Source organism: Triturus cristatus, chromosome 1_2 (assembly GCF_964204655.1).
Source record: "Triturus cristatus chromosome 1_2, aTriCri1.1, whole genome shotgun sequence".
NCBI classification, from domain to species: domain Eukaryota; kingdom Metazoa; phylum Chordata; class Amphibia; order Caudata; family Salamandridae; genus Triturus; species Triturus cristatus.
This window is the reverse complement of record NC_140580.1, coordinates 76,372,399-76,396,304: the sequence shown is the minus strand read 5'-3', so window position 1 is coordinate 76,396,304 and position 23,906 is coordinate 76,372,399. Positions and strand designations below refer to the sequence as shown.

The 23,906-nt window shown below is 47.1% G+C and overlaps 1 protein-coding gene across 1 annotated transcript in view; it reads left to right on the top strand.

Moving 5' to 3' along the window:
* The window catches only part of LOC146866833 (uncharacterized), a 409,043-nt gene that overhangs the window by 184,258 nt on the left and 200,879 nt on the right, over nucleotides 1-23,906 (top strand). Inside the window, exon 4 of the mRNA XM_085617773.1 lies at nucleotides 11,109-11,208. Within this exon, the coding sequence (XP_085473899.1) occupies nucleotides 11,109-11,208 (100 nt within the window). The remainder of the gene's footprint in view (nucleotides 1-11,108; nucleotides 11,209-23,906) is intronic.

Here is a 23,906-nt window from a genome sequence, read left to right as displayed (position 1 = left end):
CCTAGACGCGGTGGGCATCGTCTCCCAGTAGTTCGTGAGTTGTGCCTGACCATATGTAACGTCTCGAACCCATGCGGCGAACGTGGGCAAAGCTCCACGGCCCCAGTGTATCGCCACCTGGCGTTTAGCGTAAAGCAGCAGCATCGCGTGCAGTTTCCTGTCAACGGGTTCGGTGTCTTTAACGTATCCCAGGAGCCCCAAAAGCGGAGTGGGTTCATCTGACCTGTGTAAAATGTGATTGATGGCCTCAAAAATGCTCGACCAGTACTCATCTAGCTTTGGGCAGCTCCACGCCACATGGAGAAAGGACGCGTCAGCTCCGCCACACTTCCAGCATGAAGCGTCAGTGCGGATTCCCATGCGGTGTAGCAGCACTGGTGTGCGATAGTACCGGTGCAAGAATTTGAAGTGGACCAGTCGTAGCCTATAGTTCGGTGACCGCGCCGTGAGCTGCTTACAGCAGTATTCCCACACGTCATCTGACAGGGCACCGTCCAGGTCTGCGGTCCAAGCCAGCTTGGCCACAGGCACAGTGAGCGGGGCCTGCTCCTGCATGCAGTTGTACAGTCTGGATACCAGTTTCGCGGGGGAGGGTCGTGACAGCAAGTTCTGCAGGGCATCCAGTTGTGGAGGTGCCTCAGGGAATTGAGGCCACATCTTCTTGCAGGACTCCCGGAGGGAGTGATACAGAAGCGCGTCCGAGAACGAGGTAGGCTGACCGTCCTCACGGACACCCAACGCTCCAAACGTCCCATCAGGGTAGATGTCTGCGAAAGTGGCCACCCGCCTCCCCTGGAGCGTGATGGTGTCTCCCCTAGCGCAAAGGCAGGGCAGCATCGGGTTGCTTCGCAGCGGAATGGCCGGCGCATAGAGCAAGGGAAGGCCCGCCCTCCGGCGCAACTCCTTCCATGACCAGCGGATCATTTCAACGGTGTCCACCTCCTTCGAGGGGCGGGAAACCCTGCCATACAACGCCACCCGAAGCGGCAGCGGGGCAACCGCGGCCAATTCCACCGCTACATGCGGCTGGTAGGGGGTGGGGAATACCCAGAAGTGCAAAAATTGAGCCTGAGCGCACAGCGAGTAGAGCTTGAGGTCAGGCGCCCCGAGGCCCCCCTGCCGCAGCGGGAGTGTGAGCAAAGCCCAAGAGGTCCTTGCCTGCCGCCCAGCCCACACCAGAGATACAAGTAAGGAGCGGACTCGTGCATGGAAGCATGCAGTCATGGGCAACGGAAGATTAACGAACAGATATAGGAATTTCGGGAGAACCACCATTTTCGCCAGTGCAACCCTCGCAACCAGGGACAGGGGAAGTTTGTTCCAGACCTCCACCCTCCGCTCCAGCCAGTCGACCGCTCTGCCGAAGTTAAGTGACCATAGTTCCTGCGTGTCCCGACTAATCCAAATACCTAAGTATTTGACCGCGTCGGTCTCCCAACGTAGGGGGTAGTCCGAAGGAGGTTGAGCTGTCTCGCTAGTTAGAGGGAACGCAACGGACTTGGACCAATTTATAGACACGCCCGCCAGACCCTCGAAACGTACAAATTCTCGGAGCAGTGGATTCAAATTCTCTGCGGGGCTGGAGACATACAGAGTGACGTCGTCCGCATAAAGAGAGATCAGCAGACTACGAGAGCTGAAGCTTATCCCTCTCGCCGTGTGGTGTTGGCGTATTCTGGCCGCCAGTGGCTCCATCGCAATAGCAAAGAGGAGGGGCGACAGTGGGCACCCCTGTCTAGTCCCCCTGGAGATGGGAAAGGGCTCGGACACCAGGCCATTTACTCGCACCCGAGCTCGAGGTCTGTCATATAGCAATTGGATGAGCGTAATAAAGTTACGACTGAAGCCCATCCTGCTCAAGACACGAAACAGGTACGGCCACTCCAACGAATCGAAGGCCTTAGTCGCGTCCAAAAACACGACTGCGGCCTGGACAGAGGGGTGGAGATAATGTAGGATGGAGAAAAGTGTTCTGAGGTTGTGCGAGGTGGCACGGCCAGGAATGAAGCCGGACTGGTCCGGGAGAGCGATGATCGGCAACAGCGGCTGCAATTTGTCTGCAATGACCTTGGCGAAAATTTTGGCGTCCACATTTATGAGAGAAAGGGGACGATAGGAGTCCAAGTGTAATTCGTCTTTGTCGGGTTTTAATAGGGTGACAATGAGTGCCTCGCGCATGGAGTCTGGGAGGGCACCCAGCTCTAGCGCCTCCACGAATACAGAGTGCAGTTTCGGGGCCAGTTCTTCAGCGTATGTCTTGTAAAACATTGTGGTTAGGCCATCTGGGCCGGGAGCTTTATTAGCTGGCATGCTCTTGATAACCTGAGCTATGTCTTGGGCCGAGACAGGCAGGTCCATGTATTGTCTATGGTTGTCATTGAACCAGACAAGGGCGATAGAATCAAGAAAACCGTCCAGGGGAGGCGGAGCAGCAGAGTGCTTGGACGTGTAAAGGGAAGCATAAAAATCGGCAAAGGCCTTCAGCACCGCCTCTTGGCCCGTGACCTGTGTCCCCTCACTATTCCTGATAGTGTGTATGTAATGCGCCTGAGCCTGGGGAGCGATCAGTCTAGCTAGTGTCCTGCTCGGTCTATCACCTTCCCCATATCTGCGGGCTTTGGCCTGTTTCCCTAAGAACTTCACCTCCCTCTGTGCCTCCTCGTTGAAGTCCAACAGTTTTGCTTTAATACTACCTGCAATAGCCAACGTCGGGTCTCGGCAGAAGGCCAAGTCCAGTTCCTTGAGTTCTTGCTCTAGCTTAGCCAGTGTCCGACGTATGGTATGTAGCACCCCTGCCTGCCGAGCTATGCACTGGCCCCGTATCACCGCCTTAAAAGCGTCCCACACCACGGCCTCAGAGGAGGCCGAACCCTCGTTTTCGGCAAAGTACTTGACAATGTCATCTCTGATTTCTTCCGTGAACACCTGATCCGTAAGGGCGTGGGGCGGCAGCCGCCATGAAAACGCCCTAGGGGCCACGTTGGGTATCCGCAGCTCTAGCATGCAGGGGGCGTGGTCCGAGAGCGACCTGGCCTGAATGTCCACCTCCCCCACCCATGTAGCCACCTCAGGAGACAGCAGCCAAAAGTCTAGGCGGGACCAAGCGTCGTGATGACACGTAATACAGGTCCCCATTCTCTCCCCAGGGTGACGAAGTCTCCACACATCAGTCAGCCTCCCCTCCTCCATCACATCTAGCAACGCCTGTCTCGCCTTCGCATGCGTAGGTCTACTAGCACCCCTTCTGTCCCAATCATCGTCCAGCACTACATTGAAATCCCCCCCCACCACTATCAAGGTACAATCGAGCAACACAATTTGCGCCCAAACATTGCGAAAAAAATCAGGGTCGTCTACATTTGGACCATGTATAGCGGCCAGAACCAGCGGCCTACCCTGCAACGAGCCATGCACCAGTACATAACGACCCTCTTTATCCAGTACACAATGATGCTCTCTCCAATCCAACCCTTTCCGTATGAGGACAGCCACCCCCCTGGCATAGTTAGAGTAGATAGCTGAATACACATGCGACCACCTGTGGTGTTTCAGCCTGGGCGATGGGGTCGAGTTGATGTGAGATTCCTGCAGCAAGCAAATGTCAACATTGTGTCTGGTCAACATGTTATGCATCAATCTGGCTTTTTTATAGTCCCCAAGGCCACGAATGTTCCAAGTCCACAGTTTAACTCCCCCCATGTCTATAGCACATCCAGGGCGACCAGGCCGCCACCCCGCTCCCCCCCCCCCCCCACACCGACAGGCCCAGGCCGCCGCACACCCCCGCGCAGCACAGTCATGAGAAGATAGATTACAACTCGCTCCACCAGCACCGGAAACCAAACATTCAACATCCCCCCCCCAACCCCCACCCACGCCAACCCCCCAATCAGGTTGCGCTAGAATCCCATACGTGCTCTGAATCGCACTTGAGTCAACCCAGAACAAAAACAACGGGAGATTCCCCATGGGGCGAGGTGCTCCTAGCTGACACCCCTGAATATACAGGGTGGCTGCACACTGAAGTTTATACGCGACACCCGAGGGGTGCCCAGCAGCATGGAACAAACAGTACTTTAGTTTTCGCCGTCCAGTACGCCTCGGACCTGTGACACAGTCAACAACCAAGACCCTCCCAACATGAATGGGTCAGCTCCAGCAGTTCCAGTAGTGCCCTCCATTTCACCTCTCGAGGGAACCAAACAAGCCAGCAAATGTCAGCTTTAGTTGAAAGGGGCAACACAGACCCCATTACCCTCAGTCCCTCAATCATTGTCGCTTGTGCGGGCCGCTTCCTCCTCCAACCTCGGCGATTTGCGTCTGGCGCCAGGGCCACTGATATGTTTAGCAAACTTCAAGGCTGACTTAGCGTCGGTGAAGAAGTGGGCAGTTTGTTCATGGAAGACTTTCAATTTGGCTGGGTATAACAAGGAGTATTGGACTCCGGCCTGCATCAAGAGTTTCTTCGCAGGTATGAACTCCTTTCTGGCAGCCTGGACGAGGGGGGTGAAATCAGGGTAAAATGAGATATGATGCCCTTTATGGATGATCTTGCCTTTTTCACGGGCCATCTGCAGGATGCGGTCCCTGTCCTGAAAATTGAGCAGCTTGGCCAATATAAGGCGTGGGGTGGCGCCTGGTGGCGGTCTCTTGCCCAGTGTCCTGTGCGCCCTCTCCACCGTGAATACCTGGGACAGGTCCGGGTCAAACAGCTCGTGTAGTAGATCAGTCACAAAGACCTCCATCTTTCCGGTGTTGTCCGTCTCCGGAATGCCCGTGATTCTGACGTTGGACCTCCGGGAGCGCGCTTCTAGATCGTCCGCCTTGGCCCGCATGGACTCCAGTTCGCGCTCAATATTGGTGATGTGATTTTTCGCCTGCTGCCGAAACTCGGCACATTCGGTATGCCTGTTTTCTAGGCAGTCTAGCCTCGTTTCGTGTACGTCCACTTTGGACTTGACCGCCTCTAGCTGTGTGGCCATAGCATCCAACTTTGCGTCGATACTCTTCAGGCTAGATCTAACCTCCATCATTAAAGCGCCAAAGTCAATCTCAGCTGCAGGGCTTTTGGGAGGAGACGACGCGGCTCCCGTGTCCGCTGTATGTTGCTTGGCCTTCTGCTTATGGTCAAAAGTCAGTTTGGGCTGCTTTGCATCCTTCGTGCCCCCCATCTCCGACACGCGTGGAGCACGGGGTGCAGGCTGTGGTGGGAAGCACTCCCCGGCACACCGCGTAGGCTTTTAGGGCCGACAGGCGCAGTGCGAGTCGTCGCAGGAGGGAACTGGGGGTCAGCAGCCCCAATCCACGGTGGGCTGCCCAGTGTCCCTCTGCGACCCCACCAAGTTCCCCCCACGAGCTCCGGCTGGAGGACAAGGCACGGGAAGGGCTCCGGCAGGATCAGGCTGAGGTTGCTAATACGTTGCTGTGCCCGGGAGCGGAGCTCCTGGTATCAGGGCAAGATCGACACCTGTACACCAAACGGCGATCTGCAGGGGTTCAGGGGCACGCCAAGCAGGGTGCTCTCGCAGTGTGGGCTGCAGCGCGCCACGGGTCCGCAGCTTCTCCGCTATCGACCCGGCCGCACCGCAAAATGGCGGCGTCTCGCTTCAGCCCAAGCCCCGACCTTCCCCCGAGCTGTTACCTCCGTCCAATGGCCGCTCCGCTCCCTGCCTCCGGTCACAATGGTCTCCGCGTAGTGGCCGCCGGCAGCTTCCAGCCCCGCGCCAAGAGCGCCAGAGTGGTCTCACCCCCGCCGATCTCCGTAGGCCCAGTAATCCCCGAGGCTCGGCCAGGTGTCACAGCCGCCTCGGGCTCCTCAGCAGCAGGCGGGCTTTGGTATGCGGGCCGGCGTCACCCGCGGCCGCCAGATCTCGGCGCGCAGTCACCCGCGAGCGGCAAGGATTCAGTTTATCGTGCCTCCGGACTGCCGCATCAGTTACCCACGGAAGCCGGGCCCCTCGGTAGCGCTGTGTAGGATATTAAAGGATTAATTCATGTGCAGCCGGCGGAGCTCACTCAAAGAGCGGCCATCTCGCTGCTCGGTTAGCCACGCCCCCCGTCGATGCGTCTGTTTCTTACTGCGGCCCCCAATGATGCTACAGTCTTGGCACCTCAATGCGGTGCGTCGATCTGGTACAATGCGTGGTTTCGTGCAGCTGCACAGCAGGCTTGCGTCGGAATCGGGGGGTGATCTCGGACTTCGGAGATCGTTACACCTGATGCGTCATGCGGCGATTTCTCGAGCCTTGACGGCGCTGCAACAGTTTCTTCGGTGATGCCTCGGAAACAGGTACGGATGAGTCACCCTTCTTTGATGTTGCGTGGATTTCCAGCTCCCAGCGACAAACAGTCTCTAGAGGTCCTAAACAGCAGCAGGCACCTCTTTGCAGGTTGGAATTCCCAGCAAGGAAATTCGGGGGAGCTGGTGGTGAAGTCTTTGTGTCCCTGAGACTTCAGAACAGGAGGCAAGCTCAGTTTCAAGCCCTTGGAGATCTTCCTCAAGATGACAAAGCAAACAGCAAGGTCCTTTTCTCCTTTCCTTAGCAGCAAGCAGCCACTGCAGGCCAACCCCAGACAGCAAACAGCACAGGGGCAGTATCCCTCCTCAGCTTATCCGGCTCTTCTCCTTGGCAAAGGTTCTTCTTGATTTCCCAGAAGTGATCTAGAAGTCTGGCGTCTGGGCCCCTCTTTTTATACACACAAATCCTTTGTTCTCTGAAGGCAGAGAGAATCTGTACCCAGCCAAAACCAGTTCTGTCCTCACTGGTGCAGCTTCCTGGCAGGAGGTGGAGACAGCATTTTTGAAGGCAGACCAGGCCCATTCAGGTGAAAAGAAAATCTCCTCCCCCTACTCTAAATGCAGCCCAGGTCTATTCAGCCCAGCCCTGGCTCATCAGACTTCTGGAGCCGCAGCCCCTCTCCAGCCCCTGTCATCCAAAAGCCAGACATGCAATACACAAACCTAGTAGAGGCGCACTGGATGGTTAGGTAAGAAAATACTTACTTTCTAAAAGTGGTATTTTCAAACAAGGAATGTAAAAATCACCCTCACTAAAAGATGCATTTTAACATTCTGAGTTCAGGCATACTAAACTCCAACTTTCTATCTTGTCCCAATGGGAAGTTATATTTATAAGATGTCATAAATAAACTCCCATTCTATCCTATGCCACAGATAGCCTTTCAATAGTGAAAAACGAAATTGGCCATATTTCACTATCAGGACACGGTACACATATGCCACCATATCCTACCTTTCACATACACTGCACCTTGCCCCTATGGTTACCTTGGGCCTACCCTAGGGATGACTCATATGTAAGAAAAGGGAATATTAGGACCTGGCAAGGGGGTGCACTTGCCAGGTTGACATGGCAGTACCAAACTGCGCACAGACACTGCAGTCGATGGTCTGAGCTACATTTACAGGCTGCTCATGTGGGTGGCACAATCAGTGTTGGAGGCCCACTAGCAGCATTTGATTTACAGGCCCTGGACACACACGGTGCACTGTACTAGGGACTGACTAGTAAATCAAATAGCCAATCATGGAAACACCAATCCATAACAGTAATTTACAAAGGGAGAACTTGCACTTTGGCACTGAACGGCAGTGGCAAAGTGCCCAAAGCATCAAACACACCACAAAAACATAGGAGGCCAAAGCAAAAATGGAAGGGAGACCCACGCCAATGGTGCCAGGTCTAACAGTCGTAAGTTGGCAGGGTATGCCCCGATGTGGGTCCCTTGCTCACTTTGCCACTGAATTCAAGCTAGCCTGGCTGATATGGGGTGTTACCCCGAAACCGGTCCCAGGATGCATGTTTCCGGTTCAGGGAAGACTTGGCTTGGCAGTTCCGGCTGCATTATTCCCATGAGGTTCAGGGTCAAGACTGATTTGCATATAGCTGGGTCTGAACTGAGGTGGCAAAGTGAGCTAAAGAACGATGATTCAACCCAGATGATGTGACTGACGGTGAAGTTTCAGCGCTCTGTCCATCATCTCCTTGTGTTTGCTTAGAAATTCTGTTAAGGCATACAAAAACAATTTCATCTTTTTAATGAGACCTATAGATACATTATTTATTATGACATTAAGGGAAGGAACATAAACATATCACACAGTAAAAATAGAGAGGAAGGCATTTTTTTTAAACACTTGCAAGAAATAAGAAAATGAATATAAAAACAAAATGATATATCCAAATTTAAAATTAGACAGAAGAGAAAAGGGAAATATATGCGTTTACAATAAAAGAAACCAAAACTAAAATTAAAATTGACATGGGGAGATTAGTAGTTGTGAACACACTTTTGAAATTATGGGGGAAGCATGGCAAATGTTACAGGGAGAAGAAACTAATTTCAGGAGTCTATTTTGTTTGTGGACCGGGTGCTTATTTTCAATTACCAACTGACTGGGAGGGTATTTGCTGTTTAGCTTTGCTGTTTCCTAAGATGTACCATGTTTATAGTATAGCTGCTTTAGCTGCGACACCATCACACAAACACACAGAGCATAGGTGATGGAACAGAATTAGTTGGGGATATTTTTGGAGCAATCATACCACCAATAGAGTTTATTTTGAATGATGTGAAGAATAGAAAGCTTGTAACAGTTGTGGACAAGTTGGCAGTCATTGCTTCTGGAGCATTAGTAGTTGTAAATACAGAATTAGTGGCTATAAGATCAATAGTTTTACAAAATCTTTTAGCATTAGACATTTTACTTGCAGTGAAAGGCGAGTTTGCAAGATGCTGAAAGTACAGCATTGCTGCTCATACATATCAGATGAGAGTAAAACAATTCACAAAGAACATTTCAAATTTTAAACCTGAATTAGAATCATTAGAAACACCTGTGGTTTTAGAATATTTGGGGAAATACATTTCTGTTATTGGAAATTGGTTTGCAAGTGCTGTAAAATGAATTTGTACGGCTATATTAGTGTCAATATTAATAATAGGGTGCTGCATACTGACCTTGTTTCATTTATTAAAAGGCTATTGATATTATCTTTATAGAAGAATGATCAGAGAAAGAGATGAAAGAATAAAGAGGCAATTAGAACTAAATGATCACATTAATCGAGAATATAAAAGGTTAAAGGAATTTGAGAGTTTGAAAAGAAAGAGAAAAGACTCAAATGAGAATGAAAGTGAGCTCTAAAGATTAATTTGTGAAAAAATTGTAATGGTGAGATAAGCATCAGCGGGGGGTATTGGGGCAGCATTTTAATAACATTGAGAAAATAACAAAGTTTTTCATAGCTGTGCAGAATTAACATGTAGATTTTGATAAAAAGAGATGAAGATTCCCTCATGGGAACAACATTGTAAGCTACTGTGTATGGTGACTGTATTTTCTGTGAGAAGACGATGAGTGATCCTGTTCCCATGACAGCATTGTAAGATGAATGGCTGGCTGAAGAAGGAAGAAGGCCGTAAGATGCTTCAATGATAAAATGTGTTGTCTATATTAGTGTGGGTTCCTAGAGTAGGTTAACCCTTTAACCCACGCTCCTTCCAGACCCAGACCTTATGCCACTTGCTCTGACACTCTACTGAGTTTTCTGAACCTCTTGCTATGAGAAGTTCTGCTTTTATTTATATTTTGATTTATATAGCTGACTTTTCATGTTAAAGCTTTATACTTTTCTCTCACTCACTCTCGATCTGTAACCTTTATGGGTTCTAACTGACACCATTTTCTTCCCATTCCTAGAATAGAGATCCATTCCTTTATGGAACTCACTTTAATGCATTTATAATATTACTTGATTAATATTGACTTTGAATTCTGCCATATATTGATAATTTAGATTAATACCGATTAACCTGCGATTGGCAATAAAGATGAACTGCAAAAATATTTGAATAATAAGACCATTTAACTCCTAACAAAGTCTCATTATTGACTGAAAATAATTATCGATTGTATGATAATTTACATAATATACAGCTGTTGTTCTTCTCTAAAACCACGGCGAAGACCCACCCGAGAGAAAGCGGGAATTAGCCCAGATGGTTGTAACCTTTATTTCATTTTAAACTAAATTCCTGCTCCAGCACTTGATACCAAAAAGTTAACCAACACCTTCTGGGACAAAATGCAAATTCTATACGTGACACAGTTACTATTACTGCCTTGTGGAATGTGCCAATTCCATGTGTTTACAAAGAGGTGATATGGAGATAGGTACATACTTTTGCAGAGCATTACTGCATAGACTCTGACTCCCGAAGAGATACTCTGGTAGGTCAGGCCTTTGCGTATTCTATTTGTATAGGAATAGTTTTACCTCTGCAGCATCATCCTTAGAGTCCTCCTGAAGGGTTGAGCAATAGCTAGCTTGCTGCGTCATTCTATTGTTTATGAATATCAGAGAGAATGCCATGACAAATATGGAAAAGTTTCTTACCTGTAAACCTGGTTCTCTTGGTGTTCTTTCTGAAACCGTAAGCAATGTGTTTCCAAGATGAAAAGGTGGTGAAGGCAGTAATATTTTCACTGCTTCACTGACCTGACCTTGCACTGCACTGAATGTTGGCAATGCCAGCAGCCTCTGGAGTTCCTTAAAAGTGTAGTATCTAATTGGCACACTGTTGTGCTCAGACTTTTAGATTGTACATTTGTAATCTACTCTTTTCGTTTGATCGTCAAACATATGTATAAGTGTACACATCACATAAAGGTCATATTGTGTACAGGATCCCCCCCATGCAACCTCATGGACTACACAGTGAGTGTCTTTCCCCAAACAGTTCAATTCCTGTTGCTCATAGAATGTGCAATCCAGGCCCCCCTCCAGACTTTCTGGAGCTTTTCAGGGCTAGAGAGTACATTTTAAATGTATGTAGACATTGTAAGGGAGAGCAGGTTGAGCCTTGGGAACTCCATAACTCCTAATCACTCTAACATAGACTTCTGTCCATGCGAAAGAGACAGGAACTGACCCAAGTGACCTGTACATAGCAGCCTGCAAAGAAAGTGAGTATAAAGACCATTAAATCATTAGCATTTCTATCAAAACCTTAATTTCAAGACACCGCCTTCTAGGAGACAGGCATCCTGGGATGTTTATGATTAGCATATCTTCTGTTTACAGCGTGACCACCTGCATTACCAGGAAGCCACACCTAAAATGGAAGCTGAAGGCAATGAAGATGTGTATGAATGCTGTGCAGTGCATGAAGATGAACAGCCAGGTAAGTCTGAAATCTGGATTTCATTTATTACATTTTTTGTATTGTACTTTCTATTTATTTATAGTATTGTAAATTTAACAGCAAAATACATATTACTCAGTGTGTTAAAGTACTATGTCGACAGTGTCCGACAGGTGCAGTTGAAGTAATAATGAGTTCATAGTCCTGAGCCTCAGGTAGCAGAGATATTCCTTAGGCTTACATTGTGCTTGTTGTTGAGGGTCATACTGTCAACGTGTAAATGTGAACCCACTTATCTGGCTGTTCACTCTGTCCACTACAGAAGGTCGCTTTCCTTAGCCCACATCTGCTCTTATTCTCTTCAGCTAGATTTATAACCTTCATGTTTTTCAACATACAATCATCTGCAAAGTAAAACCTTCCTCCTTGATTATTCCCAAATATCTGTCACTTTCTGTTCACTCTGTCACACTGAAACACATTCCTAGTTGGCTCTCATCCTGAATTAGAGCTATACCTCTTCTTCCAGTTTATCTCTTGTTGCAGGGATTCTGCTCATGCACAGAACTATGCGCAGGAAACCAGGACCTCCATGAATTGCGGTGTACCAAAAACTCACCTCAGTACCCAGAACCCCTATCCGACTAGCATCAGTGTCTCATTCGCTCTCCGTATCATCTCAAAGCTACCAATGATTAGACAACCCAGAACATGCGAGTACTCTCAGGAATGATGGGAATCAGAAATACCTGTTCGTTATTATTCTCATATCAGTCCACAACAAGAGTAATTACAGACACCGTAAAGTTTAAAAGGTTTATTTTATAAACTACGTGTCCTAAGATGCAGTACTTTGGCTAACATAAGCAGACAAATGATTAATAGTAAAACCATCAGCATTGTTACAATACCATAGAAAATGAAGGGAGAAATCATGTTACAAACGATAGTGGAATATACCCATCCTCCCTTCACGAGTAAGCTAGTATTATTAGACTAATAGAAGGTCTCTAGGTTTAAATGGGGAACCCCATACCGTAAATATCAGCTTAGGTGAATCACATCACAGGATCAGCTTTGCTCTGTGTCTGGAAAAAGTCTTCTCCAAAGTATGTCTCATGCATGCAAACTGCAATATTAAAGGCGCTCACATTTCAGGTATTTGCAGCTGTGTGCGTGTTATGGCTAGAGCGTGTTATGGCTAGAGCGTGGGCCGATCAACCTGAATTCAAAAGCATACATTGTTTGTTGGCCCTGACTGTGTCTGCACACAATGTTCAGACCAAGGTCGCGGTGCACATCTAGGGATGTGAACAACAGACCGTTCTCATGTGAAGAAAAAGGCAAGCAAGCAGATTTCATATAATAACATCTGTCAGCAGTGTCGTGTGTAAAAGCAGCAAAAGTGGCAAGATGGCGTTTTAACTTCTAAGACGCTCATGCTAACATAGCAATGTATGTACCTGAACCTCCGTCTCCACTACACCCCCCGTTGATCGGACCACGAACAAAGAGGGATACAATTCAGGAACGCAGAGTTCAAGGTCAAAATGGACATAACCAAGCGCATGTATTGCAAATCCATATAAATGGCGGTGAAAGTTCGAAAAATTAGCATAAAAAAAAAAGGGAAAAGAAAAAGAGAGAAAAAAAACTTAAAGCATTATCTCGTAAATGCTTAGCACAGTCAAAGTTGCGTGGTAAAAAAAAACTTAAAAATCGGCAGTGGGTCGACCTCCAAGTTAATCCATCAACGTGAAAGCACAATAAGTTGCCACAGCTTCCAAGAGGAAGTCATTATTATGTTCGGTAAAAGTGTCCACCATCCAGTCTAACAAAGTAAATGAACATACATGTTCTTCGATAACTGGAGCCTCTAGCACAATCAGAGGGAAACTTGTGTGTTCTTCGATGTAACTTCTCGCCAAGAAGTCATACGCTGCCGTATAGATGTCCCAATTCCCTAGGACTCCATGTGCCGCTCCACAGGCCCTAATCCTGATACCAGAACAGTCCAACTCATGAGCCACTAAGGGACTCATCAGTGGATCATAATCCGGTGCAGGAGACACCGAGTTCGACAGGCACAAATCCAGAGCCCATTCGAAGGGACAATCTAGGCAATGAAAAACAGGTTGCACGCAAGTAAAGTAAGAAAACCGGAAGGACAAACCATAGGCTATGCTTAAGGTGGCCAGTGGCAACGTTCCATAATATTCAAGCATCCGGTTACGAAGATGGAGCAGGAAGGGCAGGCTGTCGTGTGACACATATTGTGCAGCCATTGCGCAGCAAGCAGACCAACAGGAGCACACCAGCAGCGAGGGCGAGAATCAATGGGAGCCCGCCGAAGACGCTGGAAAAACTGGAATGAAAAAATGCCGGTATCACACCAAAAATTGTTTGGAAAGAGGTCAAGAGGCACGAGCCCACAATTTTGTAAAAATGCGTCAAGCCAGTTGTTGACGAGGCATTGAATATAGTGTTAATCAGAGCACCGAAGTGAAGGGGGAGGTCAGTATTCAAAAGCGCATGCACCTCGGTGCGGGTGTTTACTACGTGAAGGAGATATGTTTCACGGGAGGAAGTCAAAGCGACCTCTTTTTGAGACAATAGAGCCCTTATTCTGTTCATCTTGTTGAACTCTGCTTTCAAGGTTGGGATGGAAGGCCAGATGGATACATCGAGCCTCCCATGCGGGGGCGGAAAAAGGACATTTTTACAGCACACTACTCGTTGTGAAACAGTCACAACGTAGGGAATTTCCACTAGCATCCCGCAGAAAGTCTCATTATTTAAAAGCAAGTAACTACCGTTAGCTAATAATGTAAAAGTGGCCGTAATTGCTGGCACTGGAATCCCTTTCAGAACGCAAGCTAAATTCGGCGCCTGAACGTTGCATGCACCATGCAATTGGATGTGCCTACACACTACTGAGTGATCAGGTGTGGAAGTACATTCCTCACCTTTCAAATAAACCTCTCTACCTTCTCTCGTGCTTCTGTATGTAAATGGGAGTGACCAAACTTCATGCAAAAAGGCAGTACCCAGTGGTTCATATCTGCCTAGGGCATAATGTTTCATACAAGAACTGAACTTAAATAAAGGAAATGGCAAGGTGATTAACCCGTGGATAAGCCACACTGCGGAGTTCAATTCGGCCACAGAGAAAGGCAAAGGTTCCAGCTTTTCAATATGCAGTAATGAGTATGTTGCATCTTTCATGGACATGAACTGTTGTTTTGCAGTCAGATTAAACAGCAGGAATAAAGAAGATGTATTCATATAGTCCCAGGGAACTTTCCCAGCCTTCAACGTTTGCAAAGTCCATGCAAACTGCATTATATAACGCAATTGATTTTGGCCATGATATAAAACAGACATATCATCCTGTACAATATCCACAACAGATGAAACAATATTATCTAATGTGTAAATTCTGGAAGAAAGGGTGTTAATGCTATTATCGATAACAGCTAGTACTTTTTCCAAATTTGCTTGATCAATAGCTCTCAATCTGGAGGCCGCTTCAATTTGCGATAATTTCCAAACTTAGTTATAAATAGCATATAACCATGTTTTGGACCTGCCACCCACAGGACCCTTAACAAAATCATTCAAATCTATTTTGTCATGCAATTTTAATAAATGAAGTTTAACAGATGCCAAGATGGAATGTTGCAGCCAGTTCTGACATAACTTCCCTACAGTATAGGTAGTAACCGAATGGGAAGATTCAAAGCGTGGGTCCAGTCTAACCTGTGTATAACCAGGGTATAGACCCAGAAAACGACGTTGACAGGAATCTGAGCTCTTCTGCCAAATCAACCATCCTTCCTGATTTAAATTGGAAATGTTGAAGGATGTGTTAGTAATATATGACTGCAACGCATCAAGGGACAGATCAGTGTGATTATTCCAATTTGGGTAAGCACCCAGATCAGGAATGGAGTGGGAATTAATTATTTTAGAAGTAGCCAATCCAAAGCAGGTGGTTTGAAAAATGGTAGAATTAAAAAATAACATGTGGTTTGGGATAAGGCAAGCACAATGCAGAGCTTCTGTACCTTGTACATGCCATGCTTTAGAACCCCAAAGAGATTTAAGATCAATGGTATCTTTCCACAGCTCATAACCCCGTATAGTCAAATCATCCATAAAGGATTGGGAATATAACAATTTAGTCGAGGTCAGTCTAACTTTAAAAGCCGGCTCCGCCGCCAATTTAAAATAAAATGATTCAGGGTCAGTTACACTAAAGTCTGAAAAATATTTAAATTTGTTCACTAATGTTTTAGAGCTGCCTTCAATGGGTGCAGGACAATGTTCCCATTGCGTGTAATTAACAAAATTTCGAAATGTATTGGCTTTATGTAGGAAGTGATTACCATAGTGTTGGTAGCAAAATAGCTCCCCATAATTAGCTGTGTCTAAATACAAATCTTCAGCATCAAAGGCAGCATAATATTTCAAATCAGAAAACAGTGCCTCTATGGCCTAGACATCCTAATCATCAGAGCAGATGTTTTGTTTCACAACATCTCCCATAGAAACACGAAGTACATTTGGGACATTAATCACTTCTGTAGGACCATGAATTTGAAATTTAACAGCATCCCACACAATCCCATCCAACATAGGCCAGGCAGTAATATTCACAAATGTCTTGTCCCTTTTCATGATGTGCGATGAGGAGTGGGGGGCCAAAGTTCCATCAATTAGTCAAATTGTAGCTCTTTCGGTGAGATAGTGTCCATTTATAAGACGAAAAAATACCACCACAAATCCAATGGACATGAACAAAAAGATACTTATGAGCTTCAGCCAAATACAAGTCCAGGGGGGAATCAAAAAATGTCTTGTTAAACCAAGTAGCAAAAATAGAAACTTTCGATGTGGCATTGGAAGTCATAGAGTTAGTATCAAAAGAAAATTGTGACTGGTCAACTGCAGGTGATTGTAAACCAGGCAACGATACATCTGTGGGATAAGGATACTCAGAATCTTCAGTTTGACCACCAGCCGGTGGAGGCAACAAAGGATTAGTAACTGTATGCATCTCGATGGCAATGTCAGGCCTGGTGGTATGTGCCGGAGCCAAAACAGAATTTCTCAGCATCGCTGGACAAGAGACCGCTGGAGTCATACTAAGAAGAATCGGCCACTCGCTGTAGTTTGACATTGTCAATGGAGATGTACCTGTTATCCTTGCGACCAGGAAGTTGAGATAGAATGACTGTTCTTGTACCCTGCACGCCAAGCACTGGTACCGGTGCACGATAAGAGGGGCCAAACTCCTTCTTGTTCTCCACCTTCTCACGGACCAGGTCACCAATTCGAGGTAGCCAGCAGACTACCGGAATCTGAAGCGCAGCATCAGTTGTGGAGGGCAAGTGTTCCTTTGCAAGACTGTCTCTGGTCTCTTGTAGATTCTGTAATACAGCACAGTGATCATCTACGTCAAAGGGTGCGGCTGACGTCGCCATGTCTGGACCATCAAGGTCCGGGACAAACATCTTAATGCTAAAGAGCATTTCGTATGGGGTCCGCCCAACCAGAGACCTTCTAGGGAGATTATTTAGTGCACGTTGTACGTTATACAGATGGGCTAACCAGTTCCTGCCAGTACCTAAAACCCTAGCTGTCAGTGATTGCTTTAAGTCACGGTTCATCCGTTCCACAACACTATTGCCCTCAGGCCTGTATGGAGACGAAAATTTGACTTGGACCCCCAAAGACCTCATGGCTTCTTTGTACGCCTTAGAGGCAAACGCAGGACCTTGGTCAGAATGAAGGGTTCCACACGCAAAAATTCCCACAAAGACACGCAAATCCCTGATGACAGTTCGAGCATCAGCACTCCTTTGTGGCCATACCCAAAGAAAACGTGTGCACGAATCTACTGCAACTAAGATATACTTATACGCAGTATCAGAGGAGAAAGGACCGCAGTAATCTAAATAAACACACCCAAGTGGTTTATTAGATATGTACAACTGTGTTTGAGGTGGGCGCGTAGCAGTCGAAGGTTTAATCTGCTGGCAAATGTCACAATTAAGAACATAAGCACGAGTTTGTTTATACAATCCGCGCCACCAGTAACGTTGTTGTAAGAGAGTAACAGTCGCTGAAACGCCGGCATGCGCAGAAGCCATGCCTTCGTGAGCCGCTGTTATCAAAGAAAGTCTGCAGTCCGCGTTGGGAATCAACCTGTTACCAACGTCGTTAATTCTCACATATGGAACTTTATCAGGACTTAAATGATAAGAGTACCGAGAAAGGAAACCTCTAGGGTAATTACTTCCCTTCTCTGTTGCAGCAATAGCTGCTAAGATGTCATCAATCTTACTTTTGGATCTCGTAACTGCTGCTACTAGATATGTTGCCACTGCAGTTTTCGCTGCTTCGTCAGCTAAGCTGTTCCCGACAGCGTGGACCCCAATTCGCTGGTGCCCAAGAGTGTGAATTACATTCACGAGAGGCAGATTCTGCTTAAGTTCTGCGACTCGAACCCAAAGCATTTTATGCTTAATTGTGCTACCTTTGGAATCACGATATTCATTTTGAGACCAAAGGAATAAATTGTCATTAAAAGACTGAACACAGTAAAACGAGTCACTCACTATAAGAGTTGTAACCCGTGGATCAGCAAACTCCAGTGCAAGCACCAGAGCACGGAGCTCTGCCAACTGTGCGGTACAATCACCCAATGACTGCATATGCACGACATCAGACTTGAATTCACCATTCACGAAAGTACCAGCTACAATTGCGCAGGCCGCTGAATAAGCATGCTTTGATCCAGTTGCCGGTTGCGCAAAACCGTCCGTGTATATGACACAATGGCAATCCTCAAGCGGGCGCAAAGACAGAGGAGATGGATGAACAAACTCATACTGCAAGTACTCCTGAGTCTGCAATGGGGCATCAAAGATGTAAGTAACATCCGGCGATGTCAAGGAAGTGGCCCACTGTATCCAAGGTGGATGCAAAGCTTTAGAATTTGGTACACTGGCTTTCTTCACTGCCTCTAGGGCAGGATACGGTGTGACTACCAACATGCGTTTACCCTGCGACAGTGCTCTCTCCTTGAGAATTGCCATCTGCACTGCAATCAAAACTTTTTCGACTGTGGAAAAACGCAACTCAGCCGAAGTGTACAAATTTGATTTGTAAGCAATGGGGACTGTATCGCCCTCATTGAACGTTAAGTACGTGAAACCCACTGTGGCCGGCACAATTCTTATTACCAGGTTAGTGCGGTTATCACGTGTCAGTAAATATTTTGAAGCAAGAAGATCAGCCTGCAAACATTGCAAGATAGCTGAATGCTCTGGCAGCCAGCTCGATTTGGAAAAAGTAGATTGTACCAAGGCATATAGCGGCTTGATACGCTGGCATAATTGGGAATGTAAGTACGCCCGAAATTTAGGAAACCCAGCAAAGATTGTAGTTTTTACAGTGTTGTTGGAGCACGCAAACACGCGCACTTCTCTAGGAAGTGAGGGGCTAATCCTCAACCTTCATTGTTGAGTTCATAGCCCAAAAACAACACTGTATACTCTGCAATGTGGGACTTTTCAAAGTTGAATTTGTAACCGAAGTCCGCAAACCTAACAATGATGCGGTCAACGCGACACAGATGCGGCCATAATTCGTCGTCTGTGAGATAGATATCATCAACATACGAGTACGCATCAGGGTCAATGCTCTCTAATAGAGAGACTACACGTGCGGCAAAGACGCCAGGGCTGTTTTTATAGCCCATGGCTAATCTCTTAAACTGTTTTTGTTTGCCGCCAGAAGTAAAGGCTGTCCATTGACTACTAATAAAGGACAGATTATGGCTGAAAAAGCCATTAGATATGTCAAGTGTGGTCTTAAACCATTTTCTCACGAGACTATCAACGAGGGCAGAACTGTGGGTATTTTGTACAGCACAAGTCCGACAATGTGAGTTTAAATGCCGGTAATCCAATATAGGCAGTACGACCCAACAGGTTTAGTTACAGTGAATAGAGAATTATTCATTGGTGACACACAGGTTTCAATAACACCTTGATATTCCAATTGTTCAAGGATTTCTGCGACGTGAGATCTAGCTTCGCGGCGCATGGGATATTGGGGTTGCGGCTGGGGCATAGACCATAAAGGAATCTCATGGCTTGGCGACAATTTATCCCACCCAACCTGAGTACGGTACAAAGCCAGAGCAAGCACCTGGGCCCACTCGTCTGCAAATTTCTGAGCGTGATCCTTTGGCACAGTGTGTGCAAAAGATGGGAGGATTACCTCCTCCCCTCTAGGAGCAGCCAAAATGAAAGCTGGGGGCCAGTCCGCCTCTGCCAACAGAATGTCATATGTAGAGGTCAGATTATCCCAAAAAATCCCTTGTATTGTACGTTGTATGCCACCTTAAATTAAAAGGACTATATCATATAGCCTGTCAGGGGGAACCACTCTAGTATCCGCAGTTTCTACAGTAATGAACGTGTCAGTTGCTGTCGCCTCCAGATATGGACGCAGTGCTTGCCGCACTACTGTAACCTCCGCCGCGCTGTCGAGCAGCGTTAGTGCCCATGTCAGGTTCCGAAGCTGCGTCCTCACTATTTGTGGCATACCTCACTGTTAGGGCAGCAACCTTCTTTTTCTGAAACGGGGGACGTTGATGTGCAAACTCGTCCTGCTTGCCCTTTCCGTCAGGCTGACGGGGCTGCTCACGTCCTTGTTGGGCACCCCGACCGTTACCACGTTCTCCGCCACCGGACTGTGAGGCCGATGTTTCCTGTGAAGAACGAGGAGAACTTTGTTCAGTAACCTGAAATCTGTCAGGTGACCTAATGCTAGTGCGATCGCGCAAATCATATGTGCGTTCACTAGTCGCCTGTACCGGTGATGCAGGACGAGACCCCTTTTTCTGTTGCTGCTTTCCCTGTTTCTTAGCTCTCCAAGTTTGTTTTGGAAACGCTGGACGATCGTCTTTGAAAGACGGACTCGCCTTAGTTTGCTGCTGCGCATCTGGAATGACAATAGTAGGCTTAATCCAAACTACTGCGGCCAATAGTTCTATAAGCCTCCGCAATCATTTTTGGCAATTCTCGGGGCTTATCGAGTTTGTCTACAAGGGCTAAACCATTAGCCACCTGAAAGTGAACCACATCTCCCTTGAGGTTACCAAGGATGAGAGTGGCCACTACGTCGAACACACCAACAAGCCTCATTCCCAACTCGACTGCTGCCTCCGGCCCGTGTTGATCGTGAACACGTTTGATGACGGAGGGAAGCAGGGCCATAGATGGGGTGCCGAAGCACTTTGAGTAGACCGCTGCAAAAACTTTACCCCAGTTATCACAATCGGCCACCTCTGGGACTAAGTCTTTCTGCAAACTAATGGTGAGTATCCTGTGTTTTTCCACCGGAGTAGAGTGCGGTCAAATTTCTCAGCAAGCCAATAAGGCAAATCGTCCTTAATCTGGGGGCGCTTGCCCTTTACCGAATTAACCATGATGGGACTAATGACAATCCCGGCCGGGCCAGCTGGCTGTCCCGCAACCACAGGTGCCCCTACCTGCACGTTACGCGAAACGTATTGCACTAAAGCCCGATGTACTGTAATCAGGGCTGTATGGAGGACCCGTAACTCATCCACCGTAGCATTCAAATAACGAGGATGCGGTGTAAATCCGGCTAGTACCGGCCAAGTGGCCCCTGGAATGGACAAAGGGCCCAAACGAACCGGTGTAACCGTGTGGGGGAGGGCGCCATTAAACCAAATACGATGCTGCCAAGCCGAAATAGGAATCTCCTGTGTCCTATATGGTGTATAATTCACCGGGACCCGCGTGGGAGTATAGGAGTGAAACGTACTGTCGTCCGCATTCACCGCCGGCATAGTAACCCAAGAGTAAAACAACTCGTAGGGATATGATGCATCGGCACTCACCACAAAAATAACAGCCATCCCATCGTCCGGTACCCCAAACTGCATCAAATGACGCCAGAGAGGTGCTCGGCTATGCGCCGCAATATCGACCGCAGCCATAAGGACACAGAGATGAAAAACAATCTATATAATAGTAGCACAAGGGTTCAAAAATATAAAAACCTTTCTAATTGACAAGCTTGACCGAACCTATTGAACTAATAGGTAGGTTAAAACCGTCACTCTAAGGCGTCTCAAATCGTAATACCAAACGTTGGGTGCGCCATGTTGAAGGGATTCTGCTCATGCACAGAACTATGCGCAGGAAACCAGGACCTCAGTGAATTGCGGTGTACCAAAAACTCAGCTCAATACCCAGAACCCCTATCCGACTAGCATCAGTGTCTCATTCGCACTCCCTATCATCTCGAAGCTACCAATGATTAGACAACCCAGAACATGCGAGTACTCTCAGGAATGGTGGGAATCAGAAATACCTGTTCGTTATTATTCTCATATCAGTCCACAACAAGAGTAATCATAGACACCGTAAAGTTTAAATGGTTTATTTTATAAACTACGTGTCCTAAGATACAGTACTTTGGCTAACATAAGCAGAAAATGATTAATAGTAAAACCATCAGCATTGTCACAATACCATAGAAAATGAAGGGAGAAATCATGTTACAAATGATAGTGGAATACACCCATCCTCCCGTCACAAGTAAGCTAGTATTATTAGACTAATAGAAGGTCTCTAGGTTTAAATGGGGAACCCCATACCGTAAATATCAGCTTAGGTGAATCACATCACAGGATCAGCTTTGCTCTGTGTCTGGAAAAAGTCTTCTCCAAAGTGTCTCATGCATGCAAACTGCAATATTAAAGGCGCTCAAATTTCAGGTATTTGCAGCTGTGTGCGTGTTATGGCTAGAGCCTGTTATGGCTAGAGCGTGGGCCGATCAACCTGAATTCAAAAGCATACATTGTTTGTTGGCCCTGACTGTGTCTGCACACAATGTTCAGACCAATGTCGCGGTGCACATCTAGGGATGTGAACAACAGACCGTTCTCATGTGAAGAAAAAGGCAAGCAAGCAGATTTCATATAATAACATCTATCAGCAGTGTCGTGTGCAAAAGCAGCAAAAGTGGCAAGATGGCGTTTTAACTTCTAAGACGCTCATACTAACATAGCAATGTATGTACCTGAACCTCCGTCTCCACTACACTCTCACGTACTCCTTCACATCCCACTGTCACCAACATTGTCTCTCATCATTCTCAAAAGTGGTGCTTTTTCCTTTCCAGTAGAGTTCTCAACCAACCTCATATGACCTTTACTAAATATGAGGAATTGGGTTGTTGGTTAAATGGGGGGTAATCCCCGTTCAAGCAATTAGCACAATCCCTGTCAGGGTGAACCAACAAAGGACCACATGTGTATTTTATTTTGCGACTCACAAATTGTGATTTTTAGCGACTTATAATTAGCTACTCACAAAATGAAATGTACTAATGTGTCTCAGTCATATTTAGCGATTCCCAATGGGGTCACAGATGACCTAGCTCATTAATAATCATGGGTTAGGTCACGATTTGCGACTCATTGAGAATGGACTGTTACCATGGAGATGGCGGCCTGCTGGGTACAGCAGATCACCATGTCTGTGATTTCTTTTTAAATAAAGCACATTTTATTTTTAAATGCAGCCCATTCTTCTTAAAGGAAAACGGGATGCATTTAAAAAAGTAAAATGAAAAGTTTTCTATTAAGTTTTTTAAGATTCCGTAAAAAACTGAACAAGCAAGAGGAATGCAAGTATTCCATCTCTCATCCCTTGCCACTGCTTCACTTCGTTTTCAATTTAGGAAAAATTCCCATCCTTTTCTCAGTGAAATCGGGCGGGTCAGGCTCCCATTTTTTTATCTCCAAGCACAGTTTCTCCATAGTAGGTAGCCCACCATACACTTGTTGTGGGCAGCGGGGGGCACAAGTCCCTCGCGGTCCCAGACAGTTCCCAGCGTGGGTGAGAGGCCGCATTGCTCCCGCCTGGGTATAGCGCTATATATGCTGCTCCCTCCGGAGGGGAGTAATCTCTTGATCTGTTTCCCAGCCCACATCAGTGCGGGCACGGAAACAGATCACAAGTCAGCTCCCAGCTGGTAGAAGCATTTTTAAACTTCCCACCTGCTGGGAGCTGACTTTGTGTTTGCTCCAGCTTGGCAGAAGATTAAAAATTGCTCCCATCAGGCAGGATCAAACACAAGTTTCCTAGGCAACCCCTTTCCTCAATACTCAAAAGGCCATGGTGTGCCAAATCCTTGGGCCGAAATGTAACAAATTTGGAAGAGGGGGGCATGCAGCCCCCCTCCCTGAGCCATGATTGGCCTCGGTGACCCCATCCCCCCCGGCCGGCTCAGTAGCTGTGTCCTGGGGAGCCCATCCCGGCAGGGAAACCTGTTGTAGGAAAGTGACGATTTTGTATGGTCACCCCCCCCCCCCCCCACACACACACACTTTTTGCTCCAGTACTAATGGTTATGACTCTGGCAGTGCACTTGAGTCTGCTGCCCAGACCCCAGTTCCAGTGCTGTCTCTCTGAAACTGTATGTATGAATTGGCAATCCAAATTGACTAGGAGCCCCCATATTAATCCATAGTATATGGTACCAGTGTTACTCAGGGCATTGTTGGTAAAGGGGTCCCCAGGACATGCAGCACTGTTTGTGCCACCCTGAGTGACCCAAATAAACTAATGACAGCAGGTCTTATATTGCAGACTGCAGGAGCAGTGTAAACTACTCGAACTCGA